General features: G+C 35.1%; 1 protein-coding gene and 3 long non-coding RNA genes across 4 annotated transcripts; 2 read left to right on the top strand and 2 right to left on the bottom strand.

Annotated features, from left to right (window-relative positions):
- The first annotated feature begins 2,472 nt into the window (after positions 1-2,472).
- Positions 2,473-5,609, top strand: LOC106962802 (uncharacterized). Its single transcript, XR_001428058.1, has 2 exons — positions 2,473-3,357; positions 3,615-5,609. It is a non-coding gene; the product is annotated as an uncharacterized LOC106962802 (long non-coding RNA).
- A 2,095-nt stretch (positions 5,610-7,704) lies between these two features.
- ssr2 (signal sequence receptor, beta) lies at positions 7,705-15,037 on the bottom strand. Its single transcript, XM_015057424.1, has 6 exons — positions 14,927-15,037; positions 14,383-14,561; positions 9,935-10,033; positions 9,269-9,377; positions 9,104-9,181; positions 7,705-8,986 (listed from the first exon to the last, which is right to left on the bottom strand). The coding sequence occupies exons 2-6, from the start codon at positions 14,541-14,543 to the stop codon at positions 8,876-8,878; spliced, it is 558 nt and encodes a 185-aa protein (XP_014912910.1). The 5' UTR covers positions 14,544-14,561; positions 14,927-15,037; the 3' UTR covers positions 7,705-8,875.
- Positions 15,038-15,513: 476 nt separating this feature from the next.
- LOC106962794 (uncharacterized) lies at positions 15,514-16,158 on the bottom strand. The gene is made up of 3 exons (XR_001428056.1): positions 16,042-16,158; positions 15,881-15,882; positions 15,514-15,568 (listed from the first exon to the last, which is right to left on the bottom strand). It is a non-coding gene; the product is annotated as an uncharacterized LOC106962794 (long non-coding RNA).
- Positions 16,159-16,287: 129 nt separating this feature from the next.
- LOC106962793 (uncharacterized) lies at positions 16,288-16,981 on the top strand. The gene is made up of 2 exons (XR_001428055.1): positions 16,288-16,622; positions 16,893-16,981. It is a non-coding gene; the product is annotated as an uncharacterized LOC106962793 (long non-coding RNA).
- Positions 16,982-18,548: the final 1,567 nt, after the last annotated feature.

The following is an 18,548-nucleotide window of genomic DNA, read 5'->3' on the forward strand; positions in this document are numbered from 1 at the left end:
ACATGCCAGGAGTGTGGAGGATCATAATGAGGACCAGCCACTAGAGAAAGAAGTTCTCTGGTGGCTGTTTGACCAAAGAGAAAGAAGCACATGAAATATTCCCTAAGAAAATTAGGTAAGTTGTTTTTGTGTTAATATTTTCACAATGTGAAGTGGGGTGGGACGGGCCAGGTAAGTGTGGAAGGCGGAGCAGGAATCAACATTCACCAGTTGAGTTAATAAGTTACGTTTTAGACAGCTAAAAACTGGTGTTAAATCTATTTATTTATTAATAAGCTTCTTGCAAACAATCATAAGTCAGATTATCTGGTTAGAAATAATTTAGAATGCTCATTAAGTAAAAAGATGCACTGATGTGCCTAAAACTATACATTAAATGATGGAATCTGAATAACAACAGTGGCAGTCTGTCTGAACTTCTGCCAGACAAATATTTGATCAGAATAATTTTGTTCAGCTCCAGTTATTATGCTACTTGTATTAAGAAATAATTGTATTGCACCTTATAACAACCAGTCATGTTAGCTAGACATTTGTCTGCCAGTCTATCATTCTAACAGTGTGCAGAAAAGAGCATTTTTGGAATGGCATTTAAATAAATGCTGAATTATGATATTGTTTTTTGTTTTTGTTCTTTTTTTAAGTGACCACAATGAATTGAGTCATCACTAGGGTTACCACCTTTCAGAAATCAAAATAAGAGACGCCCACTAATGCGCGTCATCCTAGTCTCATAAGCGGTGGGGGGGATGCGCTTTGACTAGGGTTACCAAGGGACCAGTCCCTATATATTTAAAGCCAGGGGTGGGGGGGAGGGGAACTGCAGCGGCAGCATGTCAGTTAGTGTGTGTTACCCAGAAAGCAGTTGGGCACAATATCACAACACCAACACCGTGAGTGAAACAATGGCTGGGGCAGCCATTGTTATTTATATATGTCATACTTTATATGACGTATATAAAGTACTTGGGGACCGCTTCTTTATTATTACACATCCACATTTGTAGAATACGAAACAATTCGGAACATTTAACAGCGAAATGTCCAGAAGAGATTCACTAAGTTTGAATTCATGAAAAGGCTTTCCATGATTAACTATTGCAAGAACAGCTGTAATTTCTGGACACCTTCAAAGAGCTGCTTCATTTCTGGGAAATGAAGACAAGAAGAAGATCTCCTGTTTTTAGAGCATTACAGGAAGGCTATAACGAAGGAGATGACTGACATAATCAAAGTAAAAAATGTTACTGTTGAAAGAACCTATTTTATTAAGTTAAAGAATAAGTAATTCTGTTTTAGTTTTTCAATCAGTATTTCAGAGTAACAATATGCTGACCAGACGTTAAACCTTCTGTTATCTTAGAACAAGTTATCTTTTGTTTTATTCCAATGTACAAAGGGTTTGTTCTACAGCTATGATGGTAGTTATAAGTTCTCCAGTGTGTTTCACTTCACTTGAGGTAAGACTTAATATCTATGACTCTGTTAGCATAGCATTTGACACTGTAATAACACTAAATTACATCTTTATAATTGTTGCCACTTGTTTCACTTTACTTGAGGGAAGAGATAATATTAATGACACTGTAATGACACTCAGTGACATCTTCATAACTGTTGCTACTTATTTCAATTTACTTGAGTTAAGAGTTAATATTAATGACGCTGTAGTGACACTTAATGACATCTTCATAACTATTGCTACTTGTTTCACTTTAGTTGAGGTAAAAGTTAATATTAATGACACTTAATGACATTTTCATGAGTGTTGTTACTTGTTCCACTTTACTTAATGACACTTTAATAACACTTAATGACATCTTCATAACTGTTGCTACTTGTTTCACTTTTAATATCATCTCTTACCTCAAGTAAGAGATAATATTAACAACACTATAACAACACTTAATGACTCTGTTGTTAAATCATTTGACAGTGTAATAAAGCTTAATGAAATCTTTATTGCTTGTCATACTTGTTTTGCTTTATTTCAGGGAGTGGAAATATTAATCAGTGTTTTGTTAAAGCTTTTGCTAGTGTAATAATTAAATCATTATGACTATTATTATGACAAATTTATGTTAGATCATGATTTCTTGGTTAATGACAAGTTGTCATAACAAAGACAATTTTGTCTAGGTTAATGAGAAGTTGTCATAACAAAGACATTTTGAATAAAGTCAACCTTGTATTAAAAGTGTCATGATATACTGAATGACACTTTATGACAACAGTCATAAATATTCATGAAGGCTTATTGATGTTCATGACAGGTGTTATGTCATGTTTATGACAGTGTCATGTCAGTCTTATTCACACCCCTTCAAATAAAGTGTTACCTATTTAACTTATTAACTTACCATGTTATAAGTAAATTACCATGTTACAAATAGAACTAGAACTTTTTCATCAATATTAAGGAATTATTGGCTTAAAACAAGCTCTTATTTCTGGTTGAAAAGTTACTTGTAAGTTTGTTTTTACACTAGAAACTAGAAAACAATACTTGGTAAGATTTTCTGTTTTTGCAGTGCAAACCTCACCTCTGAGTTCACGTGAGTCCGTCTCACCTTTAAAAATAAATTACTTTTATTTTAGTTTGATTTAAATTCAAACAGCAGCTTAATTTCTATCGATTATATAAGTGGAATTACGAAATAAATTTGCTTAATTGAGACACGCTAGCTTTTAATTAACTTGTTTTTTGATAAGTTTTGATTATGAGATGAGGCAGGCTTTTTTGCTGTATCAAAATTAGCAAAACTGCAAAAAAACACTTTTTTCACATCACACAAGTCACATGATCAACAATAGGATGTTACTACTTTGTTGGAAATGACAAAGAAGAAAACAGGAAGTAGCTGGAAGATGATGGCACTGCTTGTTTTTATTGACTTATTTTGTGAACAAACTTATTCACATATAATTTTACTTGCATTTCTTATTTAAATGCCTTGCCTAACACCCCATTATGTGCCAGCAGAGGAAGCTGAAATCAAATGCACAACTCTCTGATTGTCAAGAGCATCAAGAATGAAACATTCAAATTATATTCCCCTACTGCAAGATTTTCAGTATACATCAGTGTGTGCCTGTTTGCATTCAGCATGTGCCGACATGAATGTTTGTGTCCTGTAGAGGCAGGAGGACCAGGTGAACCTGGAGGTGTCGCTCAGGCCCCAACTTGTTAGACAATTTACATTTTTCATTGAAATCCCTCGACAGTCATGCTCCCACATCAGCATGGGCAAGGGGAGCAGTCATACTGTAATCAGGAAGTTGTGGGTTCAATTCCAGTGTGGTTTGCCATCCAGCGTCTCAGGAGGGGAAAGCAGAACAGCATCTGGGAAGAGGGAAGTCTGGGTCTCCTTACTTATGCTGTGACCTGACTCTGGATAAGCAGAAGAAAATCTACTATTAAAACAATTTATTTTAAAAGATGTTTATGCATGTTTGTATATGAAAGTAGATATGTTATTGAACATGCATGTGCTTTATGTATGAGTATCATACATGTAGAGTACACTTTAAATGAAGGAATTTTTTTTAATGCAAAAGGAATCTAAAACATCTAATCTTAAAGTCTGTCTCTCTTTAAAACTGACTGAAAATAGAATGTGTAATCATCTGTATTATGATTTTTGGAAAATATAATCTATCTTTATAATTCAACTGACCCCAGGAAGAATAGTTGATGCAGCATGCTGCTGATGCTAATGGGGATATTAATAAACAAACATACTGACTTTGCAGCAATCCCTCCTGATCAAGGATTAATGAAACAAACGGCAGCAGACCATAGCCCAACCACTGGGGGTTACACTGCCCCAAACTGCTTCACATCTCGAGTTTCTGGACACAAGATGTGAGCAGTAAGCAGTTTATATAAATCGGATAAAAATAGCAACAAACACAAAGTAAACTTGTCTTAACTGTATTTATGCAAACATTGTGCTAACTTATTTACACTTATTTCCAGCCACAGCCTTTATAGATTTATAACTTTAGTTTCTTAGTTATCTATATGTGTTTTCCATATATAAGAACTAACCATACTCCTAGATATTTAAATTCTTTAATCCTTTCCAAAGGCTGTCCATATAATGTATTATTCCTGTATCAATATTTCTCTTATTTGTAACAACCATAAAACAAGACTTGCTTGCTAATAATTTAAAACCCCATTCATAAGGCCAGTTTTCTACTTTATCAATTGCCTTCTTAATATTTCCTACTACATGTTTTATATTCTTTCCCCTCATCCATATGGCCCCATCATCTGCATACAGTGCAGAATTTATAGATTTATCGGTATCAGTCAGAAAAAATATCATTAATCATTATATTAAATAAGATTGGACTAATGGGATACCTCAGTACCTTGAGGTATCCCATTTTCCACATTAAACTCTTTTGAATAATAGTTCCCAATCTTAACTCTTATTTTTCTATCCAGCAAAAAATTTGCTATCCAATTATACATCTTTCCACTAATTCCCATCTGATTAATTTTTATAAGTAGTCCTTCTCTCCACAATGAATCATATGCTTTTTCAATATCAAAAAATACTATAATCATTACCTCCTTCATTTTTAAAGTTTTCTCTATGTTATTACTTACTCTAGTTAAAGCATCCATTGTTGATCTCCCTGTTCTAAAGCCACGCTGGTATCCATTCATTAGTTTCTTATGTTCAAGAATGTATCCTAATCTACTGTCTATTATGTTCTCCATCCATTTACTTAAATGAGAAGCTAAAGCTATTGGCATATAATTATTTGGACTGATAGGATCTTTCCCTGGTTTATTAAATGAAAGTATTATTGCCCTTTTCCAGCTATTTGGTATTAAACCTTCATTTCCATATTTTATTAAATAATTTTAATATTAATTTCAATGTTACTTCTGGAATCTGTCAAAACACAGCATAACATAATTGATCCTCTCCTGGAGCTGAGTATCCTGTCCCTTTCAGTACTGTTTTCATTTCTTTCATGGTTATATTCATGTCTAATATTGACATGCATTCTTGACATTTTTCCAGAATACTTTTATAATTTCCCAGTTTTTGTATTTTCTGCTGTCTGTGAATGTCTGTCAGATGTTCACCACTGTGAACTGCAGCAAATGTCTCCCCTAATAGATCTGCCTTGTCTTTGTTTAAAACTAGTATTTCCTGTCCTCGGACTAAGGCTGGCATTTTAACTTCATTCATTTTCCCCGTCATTTTCCTAAACATTGACCAAACGTTCTGCAATTTTATTTCTGAACCTATTGAGGAACAATATTCTCTCCATGTTTTCTTTTTTAGCTTCTTTAATAATGTTGTGAATCATTGCTCTTTTCTTTTTATATTCAATAAGGTTTTCGGTTGTTAAATTTTCTGTAATATTTAAATGCCTTGTTACGTTCTTTAATTGCTCTGCTGCATTCATCATTCTACCAAGGAACTACTTTTTTCTTACCTTTTAACTTTTATTTATGGGATACTAGAATTTGCAGCATTAAAATGTGTTCTGTTAGCTGTTTTGTACATTCTTCAATGTTGCCTTTTAATGTAACCATATGGCTGGTTTTCTCACAATTTATTTAAAATTTTTGCCAATTAGCTTTAATGAAACGCCATCTTGTTAATATGAGATGTCATTAATTATTGTACTCACTGGAAAGTGATCACTCCCTAATGTAGTTGTAATGCAATGTAATATTAATATCCCATTCACATGAACTAACAAGACAGTTATTAATGTAACATCTAAACATGAAACTGTACTCTTATGTATATTTACTCTTGTACCTTTTCCATTATTAAGACAAACTAATGATCTTTCATCCATCATTTCTTCAACTATGATACCATTATGATCTGTCTTTTTGCTACCCCACAGACTATTATGTGCGTTAAAATCACCACACCATAATTCTCTTCTATGTGTTTCTCCTGCTACTTCTTTAAACATTTCACTATCGAGATTTTCACAAGGATTATAGTAGTTTATAATTTTAATATTTCCATGCTTTCTTAAGTTAAATATTTCTATATTAACACATTCTATTTCTTTATTTGTTATGTTTTTCTTATAAGCTATTCCATCCTTAATTAAAGTGGCACATCCACCTCCACTACCATTACTTCTATCCTGTCTTTCTATACTATATCCAGGGATTTTAAATTCTAGATTAGATTTTAACCAAGTTTCTTGAATACATATTATATCTGGGGTTGTTTCAAAATCATATATAAACTTTTTAAGTTCCTGCCCATTGGCAATTAAACTTCTAGCATTCCATTGAAGAATGTGAAGAACCATTATAAAAGTTTGTATCCTAATCCTGGACATTTTCTGTTGTTTCAGTGGCACTCAAAATGATATGAATCTGATCTGCTTGGATTTCTTTCATATCTAAAAATCTTCCTGCTGCTGTTACGATTGCTTTTATTTTATCACTTTTCTTCTTCATTTGTACTGTAACATTGATAATATGGCACATAAATGCTACAGTTTTCTTTTTTCACCACCATTGAATTTTCATCCACACTACATTTATGCGAGCATGCGTTTTGTATTTTTGTTGTTGGTACCAAGATTTGTCTATAATCATTCTGCCCTTGATTTGAATTCCAAGTTGTTTCTTTGACCTATTTCTCCCAACCTCATTTCTCTTGAATTATCTTTCCTTACTCTTTTTAAAGCTTCAGCATATGAAACTCTGTTATTTTGATTCTTTGAGCTTGTTTGGTTTCCCTTTGCGTTTTACATCCACCATATGCTGCACTATGATCTCCTCCGCAGTTACATTTGATTTTAGCATCTTTATCGGACTTTCCAAATTCATGTGGACCTCCACATCTTGCACACCTAAGTTTTCCTTTGCAATCCTTTGCAATGTGTCCCATTCTTTGGCAAGTAAAACATCTGAGGGGTTTGGGGATGTACTCTCTAACTCTGTAGTTCATGTATCCTAGCTGGATATTTTCTGGGATAACATTTTCAAATTGTAAAATCACTGCCATTGTGTCTTTAAGTTCCCCATCTCTTTTACTTTTAATCCTGGCGGCATCTGTTATTTTCCCTCCTTTGATTTCTTTTTTCAAATCCTCCATTGTCATTTCCATTGGAACTCCTGATATTACTCCTCTCAGCCTTGCTAAAGATCCTGGAATATATGTTTTAATTCCCCCCCCCCGTCAAGTTTTTCATTCTGATTATCTTTTGTTGTTGTGTTTCACTGATAGCATATATTAGCACTCTTCTGTTATTCAAAATTCTGGTCGTTTTAATTTTCCCTATTTCTTCCTCTATTGCTTTGGTCAACTTTATCAGGTGGATAGATCCTCCTTGCTTGAATTCCACTATGACTTTAAATTCCACTTCTCTAGTAAAGCCATTCTGTTCTCGTGAACTCGCCCTGTCATTTGTTTTTGTCTTTTTGTTAGCTTCTTCTCTTGCTTCACTTTCTTCCAAACAACTTCTTGCCCTTTCTTGTCTCTTCCTAAGTGCTCTTTTCATTCTTGCTGATCTTGATATCATCCATTCTATCTCATTTCTACCATTTCCTCCTGATGTAGAAGCCATGTTGCTACAGTCAATGTACAGTTTATGCAATCCGCCAAAATCAAATCCTATCGCCTTCGTTTGGTTATGTTCACTCGCTTGTCCTTCTGCCTCCCCTAGTCTGAACTCGCATTGTGAAGATAGTGATTTACCAGCTGTCTATCCCAATCAATGCCACAGAAACACCTTAGTGCAGTTGGTCTCCCCACCTTCATCAAATCTAACAAAATTGGAGTCAAACATTTGTGGAGGAAAACTTTTAGTTTAATATCAGTTTAAGATATTAATGTTTACAGAGGTCATGAAAGGTCAACCAGCCACACAGACAAATTTGTTGTTAATCAACTCAGCTATATTTATGCAGCAACATTTTTTGTTGTGCTGCTTTATTATATTTGAAAAGATGACTGCAGAGTTTTGGTTTGCAGTGTTCATGTTTGTGTTCCTGCACTGCAAGGAATAGTATTTTACATGCTTGTTTATCTACAACCCTTCAGTTAATTTCAGTCCAAATCAAGAAAGTATGAGAATAACCAGCAAGAGTGAAAACTAAATGTGAATGCTTTAAACATGTCATTCTGTATCCATAAACATTTTTCCTCCCTTGCATGGTGGTGATATCATGAAGATCTTGAACATATGTTGTAAATTCAGTTTTCCTTCTTTTCCAAAACTTTAGAAAAAGAAATTTCACATCAGATTGTATTTACCTAGTGTTGTTCATAATGAAGATAACAGTAGAATGCTGATAAAACTGAAAACCTCATCTTGTCCTGGGGACATTTTTGAAGATCCTCTCATTAGTGCAGTAAATCTGCCCCAATGTAGTAAACCAAACTCAACATTCTGGTTAAAAATATTACAAATGGCAATTCCAAATAAAAGAACGTTTGCTCAATAAAGAGCTTTTTATACTGCTTAATCCTGGACAAAGTAAGCCAACAACTCAAAACCATCTGAACATTATGATGGCCAAACCACTTTGGAACTGATTCTTAGTTTGAGGCTGATGAGCAGAAACAAGCAGGCACCATTAGAAGAAAAAACAAATATCTGTAATTGAACATTCTGGAATTTTTTTTTACATTAAATTCAGATTACAAAAATCGACAATTACACGATTTTACATAGCTGGAAAAGTAGCAAACACAGATGTGCTGTCTTTTGGAAATATGTTCATTTCCATTCCCCCCTTTACTTCCTAGGTTTCTCTTTCTGATGTACTGCTGTTATTTTCATTGGTACTGTCCATTTCCACTTTTAGTTTAGGTACGGGCTCAGTCCCCACACCCCATCCCTCAAAACCAGTAACTGGTCCTCAGTTCTTCTTGGCTTTTGGCGAGTCATATTTCCTCTTACTGGAGTACCAGAGGAGTAGAGGGATTCCGATAGAAGGCAGAGTCATCACACCAAAGGCAGCCCAGTCCAGCTAAAAGAAGCATAAATCAAACAAGATAAATACAAACAAAATATGTTGCATAAAATCGCAAAGAAATAAAATGACCAGTATATTTTCTAACAAGGAAAGAATTCCAGTCCAGCTTACATAGTGAGGAGAGAAACGCCGATCAAATTCCCTCTGGGCCAAGATGCCCCCCTGGCCAGGGGCACTGGTGTAACCCACCTTCAAAAATAAACAACCAAATAAATAAAACTCATATTCAAATTAGCTTTTTTAACCATACCACACCACAAAGACATCTGATCTTACCACAACCTGTCCTCCTTCCTGGGCTACGTAGCTGACAGAAGCTGAGGTGAAGTTAAAGTACCCTGCCTTTAGGGGGCGCAACACCACCGTATGAGACACGTTGCTAGCTCTGATTTCTGTAGTTAAATTGAAAACTGACATAATGAAAAGAACATCCATGCCTTTTACACCACAAACCTCTCTGAAACATGTAAGGACAGATAAAAAATGGGCAAACATTTTTTCTACATGGTAATGCTGTCTTCTGTAGTTTACTCATGGTCGACCCACCCTGAACATATTTGGTAAAGGATGAATGGCAGAAAACCACTCAGTTACAAAGTGACTTAGAACTTATTTTGAAGGCAGACATGTTTTGTTTTCTTTAATGTATCTGTTACACCTGGTGATAAACATAATCATTAAACTCACTTCAAAATGTCACTGGTGTAAAAGTACTTCCCATATGCCGTAAAACCAAGCAAAGCATTTTAATGGCTTTTTCAAACATCCAAGTTTTATGTGGATGCTTACATTAATTTATTACCACCAAGAACAATCTCAAACTGCTATTCCACAAGTTCACGCGTTTCTAAAACACATAAAAATCACAGGATTATGGTTAAATATAAATACCTGTACAATTTGAAAACTGCAGCAACAAACAGCATTTCAGTTCAAGGATACGGTGCTATTCTGTCCCATTTAACATTCAACATTCCCGACACAATTCCAAAGTCTTCAGGAGGAAAGGAATCATCAGAAAGTTCCACCTCCAGGGCAGCACTAAGGAGACAGAAAGAGGGACACACAAGGGAGGAAATCCCATTTCATTATTGGGGGGCAATAAACTGGGAGATTTCTTAAGAGCATCTTTAGGTATGTAAAGCTACAGTGAATCCAACATTAAATGTGAAGTTAGAACCTTATCAGAGCTGATAAGGACCTTGAAATGTCATGGCTAAGATGTATTTAATAGTCACGTATGATTACAATAATGTCCCTCATTAGTTCCACATCTCTTATATAAAAGGTTTTTAATGTGTTCAATCTGCAGGACCAATAATGACCAGTAAGTGATAAAACACAAACATGTGTTTTAAAAGTGGTCGGTGACTTTTCCTCTTTAAACAAACTGTTGAGCCCCATAGAAATCAAACTAAAATTTAAATGTTTAGATATGAGTTTGGTTTATTCATAGATTCCTGTGGTCAGTGTCACAGATGTAATCTCTTCTTTAACACATTTCAAAATATGTAAGGCTCTAAATAAAGTTTTAATGAGTAACTCTACGTAATAAAATAAAAGGCTGACCCGAGTTCATCTCTGGTCCTCGGTTCCTTGGCCGCATGTCTTTCCCGTGCTTCTTTGTCCCACTTCTGGGTTGGGGAAGTAGGCAACAACCTACTTCCCCAACCCAGGAAGTAGGTTAGAGAAGCAATCCTACAGTTAATTTATTTGTCTAAGCTATTTTTTTAACATCATGTTTGTCTCAACTGTCTGATTATTTACTTTAGTCTTTTCCCAGATAACAAAGTATGAGTGAATCAACGTTGAAATGTGGTTAAGCAGGCAGTCATGCCTGACATTTAAATTATACAAAAAGTGGTCGGTGACTTGCATGTTGAAGCAGTGTTAGGTTTTTAACCACAACTGACACTATATCAATGTTGATTCAACCATTATACTAAATTTGGATCTACATACACATTTTAGTTTATTTCATTTTGAATCAATGTTAGGAATCATCATCTAAATGGTAATCTACATATACATTTGTGTTGATTTTATATCGACTTAAACAGGAATCAATATTGATTCATGCACATTTGACATTAAAATATTAAACTTTACTAAAGCTATTTACTATGTGAAGTCCATTAGAAAAGCTTAGTTTCTCACCAAGGAGTTTCTGCTGACAGGTCTACATCAGAACATTTCAGGTTTCTTCATATAAACTGTGTGCACAATTAGGCAAGTTTTAGTTTTGGCCATATCATCATTTTTATTCATATTTTCCAACTCAAAGCTGCATAAACCTGAATGGTTATTGAATATAAACATATCAGCTGAAGTGTATTTGTTTAATGAGGGAGGGTCCTAAGAAAATCAACACCCTATATCAAGGTGTGAATAATTATTACGCAGCTTCTTTTCCTCAGTCAAAATGAGCCAAAAAAGAAATTTAAGTGATTCTGAAAAGTCCAAAATTGTAAAAAGTCTTTCAAAGGGATGCAGCACTATTGAAATTGCTACGATATATATTCATTTAAGATTATTTGATAGGGACAGACAAACATCGACATAGACACACTGATCAGAAAAGCAATCCCATGTTTGCGTCATCGTGCAATAGCAACAGCTAATTCGCAGCACTTGAACCTAGATGGGCTTTTAAACAGAGATCTTAAAACTAGTAAAAATTGAAGTAATAATCATTTAAAATAGCACAATATAATGTTGACAACATATACATAATCATGCATATAAAACAGTGAAACATAAAACATTAAGTATGGGTACAATTATGTTTTTGACATAACCAGAGTTTTGTTTGCTTTTTGGACATACTAAACCTCGTTACAGACTTTACATTAACAGGAAGTGAGTTCCAAACTGCAGAACTCAGTGACAGAGCACTTTGAGCAAAAGTGGTTCTATGAAAGGGGACCTTACAATTTCCATTAAAAGCCGCTCTAGTAGATCTGCTGTTACCCTGCAGTCTCTGTATGCAATCACTTAATGATTTAGGTACAAGTCTGTTTAAACACTTAAAAATCAAGGTAACACTTTATTTGAAGGGGGGTGAATAAGACTGTCAAGGCACTTTCATAAACATGACATAACACCCGTCATGAACATGAATAAGCCTTCATGAATATTTATGACTGTTGTCATAAAGTGTCATTCGGTAAATTATGACACTTTTAATACAAAGTTGACATTATTCAAAATGACGTTGTTATGACAACTTGACATTAACCAAGAAATCATTACTGATATAATTTTTTTTTAAAAGTATTATTGATTGCACTTTAAAAATTAGGTAACTTTATGTTATTAAAGGTAAAGTTTAAACAGTAATGATTTATTGGTTAATGTCAAGTTGTCATATCAAAGACATTTTGAATAATGTCAACTTTGTATTAAAAGTGTCATAATTTACCGAATGACGCTTTATGACAACAGTCATAAATATTCATGAAGGCTTATTCATGTTCATGACAGGTGTTATGTCATGTTTATGACAGTGTCATGACAGTCTTATTCAACCCCCTTCAAATAAAGTGTTACCAAAATCAATTTTAAAAGGTTATGACTTATGAAACTGGAAAAGTCCAAAATGCCAAATTTAACCAAAATGTGACAGTAATGAAAACTGGCTTTTGATATCAAACCTTTAAGGCCCGATTGAAGAGACTTGCGGTTTGAGTATAATTTGACTAGTTTGAGACCAGACAGGAGCTCCGTAGGGAAAATGTGGGACAATTATTGAGTAAAAGAAAACACCTCTGCACAATGAAGTGTTAGACAATTTCTGACAATTTTAAACAGTTTGTATTTGATCTAACGGTTTTACTGATTTTATCAATATGGCTCCTAAAGTTTAACTGAGCATCCAAAATTATTCCTAAATATTTTTCGTGTGATACTTGTTCAACAGAGTCCCCACTGATCTGGATATGCAAGGACTGTAATGATGTTTTCTTTATACGAATCATTTAGCCATGATGATAATCTCTGCAAGCTAAGTTTTTCATTGACTACAACACTGATTTTGTCCGATGTGTAAACAATGGTGTCATCAGTATACATTTGCAGGTTAACTTCAGGATAAGTTTCAAGAAGACTGTTAATATACAAACTAAAAAGGACAGGACCTAAGATAGTTCCTTGTGAAATCCCCATTTCAATTTTGCAGAAGACAGATTTACTAATGACAACACATTGTTCACGATCTTTCCAATATGACTGAAACCAAGACAATAATCGTTCTGAGAAATTAAATGATGAAAGCTTTGAGATCAGTAAATTGTGATTCACCATATCAAAGGCCTTTTAAAGTCAAGGAAAACTGCACCCGTGATTTGTCCCATCAAGTCACTGTTTAACCTTTTCAAGCAGCAGACTTATAGCAGTCTCTGTGGAATGATTATGTCTGAAGCCAAACTGAAGAGGATGCAGAAGATTGTTACTTTCTAAATACAATAGTGGTTGTTCTAAAATAATTTTCTCCAGCACTTTTGACTTGACCGGAATGAGACTTATTGGCCTATACTTGCTGATTTCATGGGGACTTCCCGATTTCAAAATCGGTTTCACCAAAGGATTTTTCCATGCATTGGAAAATTGCCCTGTTCTGATGGATGTATTAACTATGTGAGTTAAAGGTGTGATCACAGAACCATCAAACATTTTGCTGCAAATACTCAACAGGGTCACAAGAAACATGTTGAGAGAAAAAGATGCAAATTAACTGCCAAAGACTTGAGAAGAGTCAAATGTGAAGCTACCAGGAACTGGGAACTGGGAACAGCACTGGGAGACATCATCTCCCAGTGCTGTTATATTCTGGAACTGCAACCTACCTGGAGTTCCAGAAGTACAAGATGTTCAGAGTGCAGAGACAAGGCCAAGGTAAGGAAGGCTGAAACCCAACTACCACTGAACAAGACACATTGTTCAAACGTCAAAACTGGGCCAAGACAGATCTGAAGACAGATTTGTCAAAAGTTTTATAGACTGATGAGATGAGAATGACTCGTGATGGACCAGATGGATGGGCCTGTGGCTGCATGAGTAATGGGCACAGAGTTGCACTTTGCATCAGACACCAGCAAGGGAGAGGCAGGTATGGGCTGGTATCAAAAATGAGCTAGTTGGACCTTTTCACGTAGAACATGGACTCAAAATCAACTCTCAAACCTACTGCCAGTTTTTAGAGGACAGTTTCTTCAAGCAGTGGTTCTTCAATCATTGTTCAGCCCTGGTTCGTTCTAGTAGTAGCTGATTATTCTGGAGGCCTATATGAGTATTTTAATTAAGCTTAATAAAGAGAGAAGAATACTACAACAGTCATAGGTGGGGGCTTAACCGCAGAGCGGTTTTATGTCTAGCAACAACCATGCACTGACCTGGAGCCCACATTGTAGATGTTGTACTGCAGGGTGAGGTCTCGGCCCTCCACAGCGTAGCGGTTCAGCAGGGACTTGGAGGCTAGAAGCCGTGCGCCCTCCTCTCCGGCAGTCAGCGCGAGAACCACCAGCAGCACACACACACGCGGCATCATGGTCATCTTGGAGCAAGTTACAGCCTACCGTAGAAAGACAGTTTCTTCTGAAACGTCAGGGTAGCTTAGAAACAATAGACTAGAATGACTGTTAAACAGATTGCTCAAGAAAAAAAAAACCGAAAAACGAGCAGCTGGAATATTTGATAAAAAAAAACTGATGCTGCTATATTTCCAGACAAAACAGCAAACTCTAAATCTTATATTAGACGTCTTAAACATCAAAGTGAAACGCTTACGTGGACCAACCAGTGTGGTAACAACCATAAGCATTAAAACTCCTATTCTTTAAATAAACTGATTATATTGCTAAATACAGATTTAGTTTAGTAAACATTTTATTTCCTAACCTACAAAACAACCCAAACAACTTAAAGACTGACTGTTACCGTGACTGTTTTCCTTCCAGCAGAACCGAAGTAGCGAGCGTGGCACAGACTGAGAGATCAGAACATGACGTGTTCCTTAAAGAAGGAAGTTACCAGGGCAGGCTGCAGCGCCTCTGCTGTTTAGGCGGTGGAAATGCGCAAGCGAATTGGAAAGACTATATTTCCTGAACTAATCAAAGGGAGTAAATCTCATCTCATTATTGGGAGGGAACATAAACAGGGGAATTTCTTAAGAACAATTTTGGAGGGTAGGCAAAGTTACAGAAAAATTTAACGTAAAATGTGGTTTACAAAGTTCTTAATGTGTTCAAGCTGCATGACCAAAAATAACTAGTTGTAATTGGAGGCACTGCCAGGAATCGTTAGACTCCTGAAAAAAACATTTGTTTGGGCCCCCCTGCGCAGCTGTTGTTACAATTTTTTGAGTCTATTTGACCCATAAAAAGCATCACAATTTTAAAGGCCTGCATCTGCCTTGCTTTCTTTGGTTCAATACTGATAATTAGCACAATATTTACTGCTCATTAATTTAACATCCAACAGTCCACATCTAGTATGCAAGTAGGTTGCTTAAATTTTTTTCTATTAGTTTTAGATTACTGAAATGTCTCCCCATGAGCAACAGTCAAAAACAATGTGCAACTACACATGAAGCAATCCAGACTTCTCAAAAATGCTTTGTAGTTGCATTTTATTCAAGCTGCAGTACATAACTTTAATAAAAAATATGTTTTCTCCATATTTGTTAAAGCTGTCACAATGTCGTAGCAGTTTGTTATGAGACAGTTAATCTGTGAAAACGATCAATCTCCTTCATCTCCTTCTTGAATTACTTTTACTGGTTTAAGTAATGCACCTTCTGACCAAAACAGCCAATCAGAACTAGTAGGACGTTCTTAGCACTGTGAATTAGCCTCATTCACTCACTACTAAATGCGCTAATGGTGGAGAAACAACTTATTACAAGAAACCGTTTAACTGCCATCATTGGTAGCGATGCTAACTAAACTGAGCATTCACAGTTTGAATCTGCACAGCTCTGTGCTATGCTAACTACAGCACAGCACAAATCGAGGGGGAGGAAGAATGAGCAGCAGTCAAAAGCAATGTGCAACTACACATGAAGCAATCCAGACTTCTCAAAAATGCTTTGTAGTTGTGTAACCCAGGTTGAAATAGCCTCTTCATAAAAATAATAGTAAATTAGATAAATAGGAAATAAATAAATAAATAGGAGAATAAATAGGGAATTAATCGATCTTAAAATTGTTAAAAATATATATAAAAAGAGCAACAATTAGAGACATTAAAATTGCTGTATTTTGATTTTTTTATATATTTTAATTGATTAGAGAAACTCTATAAACCAGTTTTGCTTCGTCAGCGAACTCTTATTCTGAAGGGTTACATTAATGTATAATCCATGTGACTAGTTTCAGCCAATCGGGTTGCTGCGTTCTCTGACGTGAGAGAGAGAAGAAGCAGAGAGTGCAGAAGCAAACGAGATTGTGCTGGGGAAAAACAAAAGAGACAGATAAGAGAAATTGACCACTCGTTGCTGACTTGCTGTCTAAGACGAGTTTTTTTTTTGTTTTGTTTTGTTTTATTTCTTGAGAAGGAGCTTTTCGCATTATTTTTTTTACCTCACCCTGACTGCGTTCGGGATCATCTTTTGTGTGTTGTGGAACTGGACTTGGTGAGTTGAAAGTGTATTTTGTTCTTTTGGGGTTTTTTTTTAGATAATGTATTTGTTAAACATTTATTTAATTTAAATGGAAAGCTGAAGCGGAGGCTGATCAGCGGAGGCGTTGGCTGTTGCTCTTGGTGCTAACAGCAAGCCAACTGAAAGTCAACAGGAGTAACAGCTGATCCGCTGAAGCTAACAGCTGCTCCTTTCAACAGAAATTCAACGGCTTATCAGCAGAGGAGCTAACTGTTGCTAACTGTCACTCTTTGTTGGCAACAGGCTTTTTTTTTTGTGTTTTGTTTTGTTTTGTTTGTCGTTTTCGTTCGGCTGGGATCTGGACTAAGGAGTCTCGGATCGTCACTGAACTGGATCTTCCTAAGGAGAACGAGATGGCGAGCCAACCCGGGAGCTTAATGACCATCCAGTAGGAGCTACGCCTTCTGCTGGACATTGCCAACCCCGCATCTTGGTATGACCCACCTATGTTGTCGTGCGCATTAGCAGTGGGTCACTGAAACAGAATTAACTGTTGGATCATCGGAGGAAACAAGACATCAATCTGAAGCACAGTTTGACCTGTCCTTGCTGAATTGTTCTGCTGTGTTGTTGTTTTGCTGTTATTGTTTTTTTTTTAACTCCTTAAGGGAAACACCAAAGAACTAAAATAGATTAAACAGATTAGAACAAACTGTAAAGCTGCAGTATGTCACTTTTTTTATCAATATTTTTTAAAACTGCCATGTTGTGACAGTATGGTATGAGAGCTAGTAATTTGTAGCTAAGCTAACTATGCTAAATGTTTAATAATCTCAGTCTACTCACCTCTCATAGAGAAAAACTGGGTTATAAATTAACTCTTGCCTTTTTCTCTCTCTCCCTCTCTTTTTTGTTTTTGAAAAGCTGATTTTATAACTTTTCTTAGCAGCATAGTAACTACCACAATCGTTCCTGTCTTCCACTGTCTGCAGCTGAAAGGCGTTATGGTGAAGCGCTCCAAGCAAGAACGAACCATTTAACGCAGATAGGGGGGTGTTCAGGGCAAACATGCCCTAGTAAAAAAAAAAAAAGAAAAAAAAGTATACTTTAGTATATTAAATTTTAACATACTTTAGCATACTTTGATTAATGTACTTAAACTGTGCTATTTTGGAACAACATTTTTGTGCTTAGTATATTTTAATAGTATTTAAATAGTATTAATTTACAATTTTTAATATACTTTGTATACTTCAATGTACTTTTTGGAACAACTTCAAGAAGTACTTGGTATACTTTTTTATGTAGTATTCTAGAGCTTGATTATTATATTTTGAGCGTACTAGTTAAGTCATAGAATTATATTAAATATACTTTTAATATACTACTAATATATTATTAATGTATTTAAATTACACTTAATTTTATTTTTGATTTACTGCTACTGCTAATAAAGTACAATTTTAATTGCTCATAAAAGTCTTTTTATTCCTACTTTCCTATTTTGTTCATTACATGTGTAACTACACTACAGAACTTACATTGTTTTAGGCTACAATTACATGGAAAGATTAATTACACAAGATGTTCAAGGTAATTCAAATTTTTGTTTTATTACCAACATTTTAAAATTGTCCAATTTTACTCACAACTCTATAAACGTTACATAAATTATCAGTTAACAAGTCAGAAGTGAACACAATGAACATGAAAATTTAAGTGTGACAAAAACAAATTTATTACTTTAAAGAAAAATAAAATATTTTAAAATTCAAAAACAGAGAATTAAAATAGAAGAACATTTTAATGTGAACATCTAATTTCTATTTATTTTATTTTTTTTAAATTAAATGTTCGTTGTTACATTTGCGACGGATAGCTACGCGCACCTCCGAAGCTGTAAAATTAGGATATTCCAGTAGAGCAGCATCTGCAGAACAGAACAAAAACATTTTCATC

This window comes from Poecilia latipinna, unplaced genomic scaffold (assembly GCF_001443285.1).
Source record: "Poecilia latipinna isolate Pla-1442-1.1 unplaced genomic scaffold, P_latipinna-1.0 Scaffold1461, whole genome shotgun sequence".
NCBI lineage: Eukaryota > Metazoa > Chordata > Actinopteri > Cyprinodontiformes > Poeciliidae > Poecilia > Poecilia latipinna.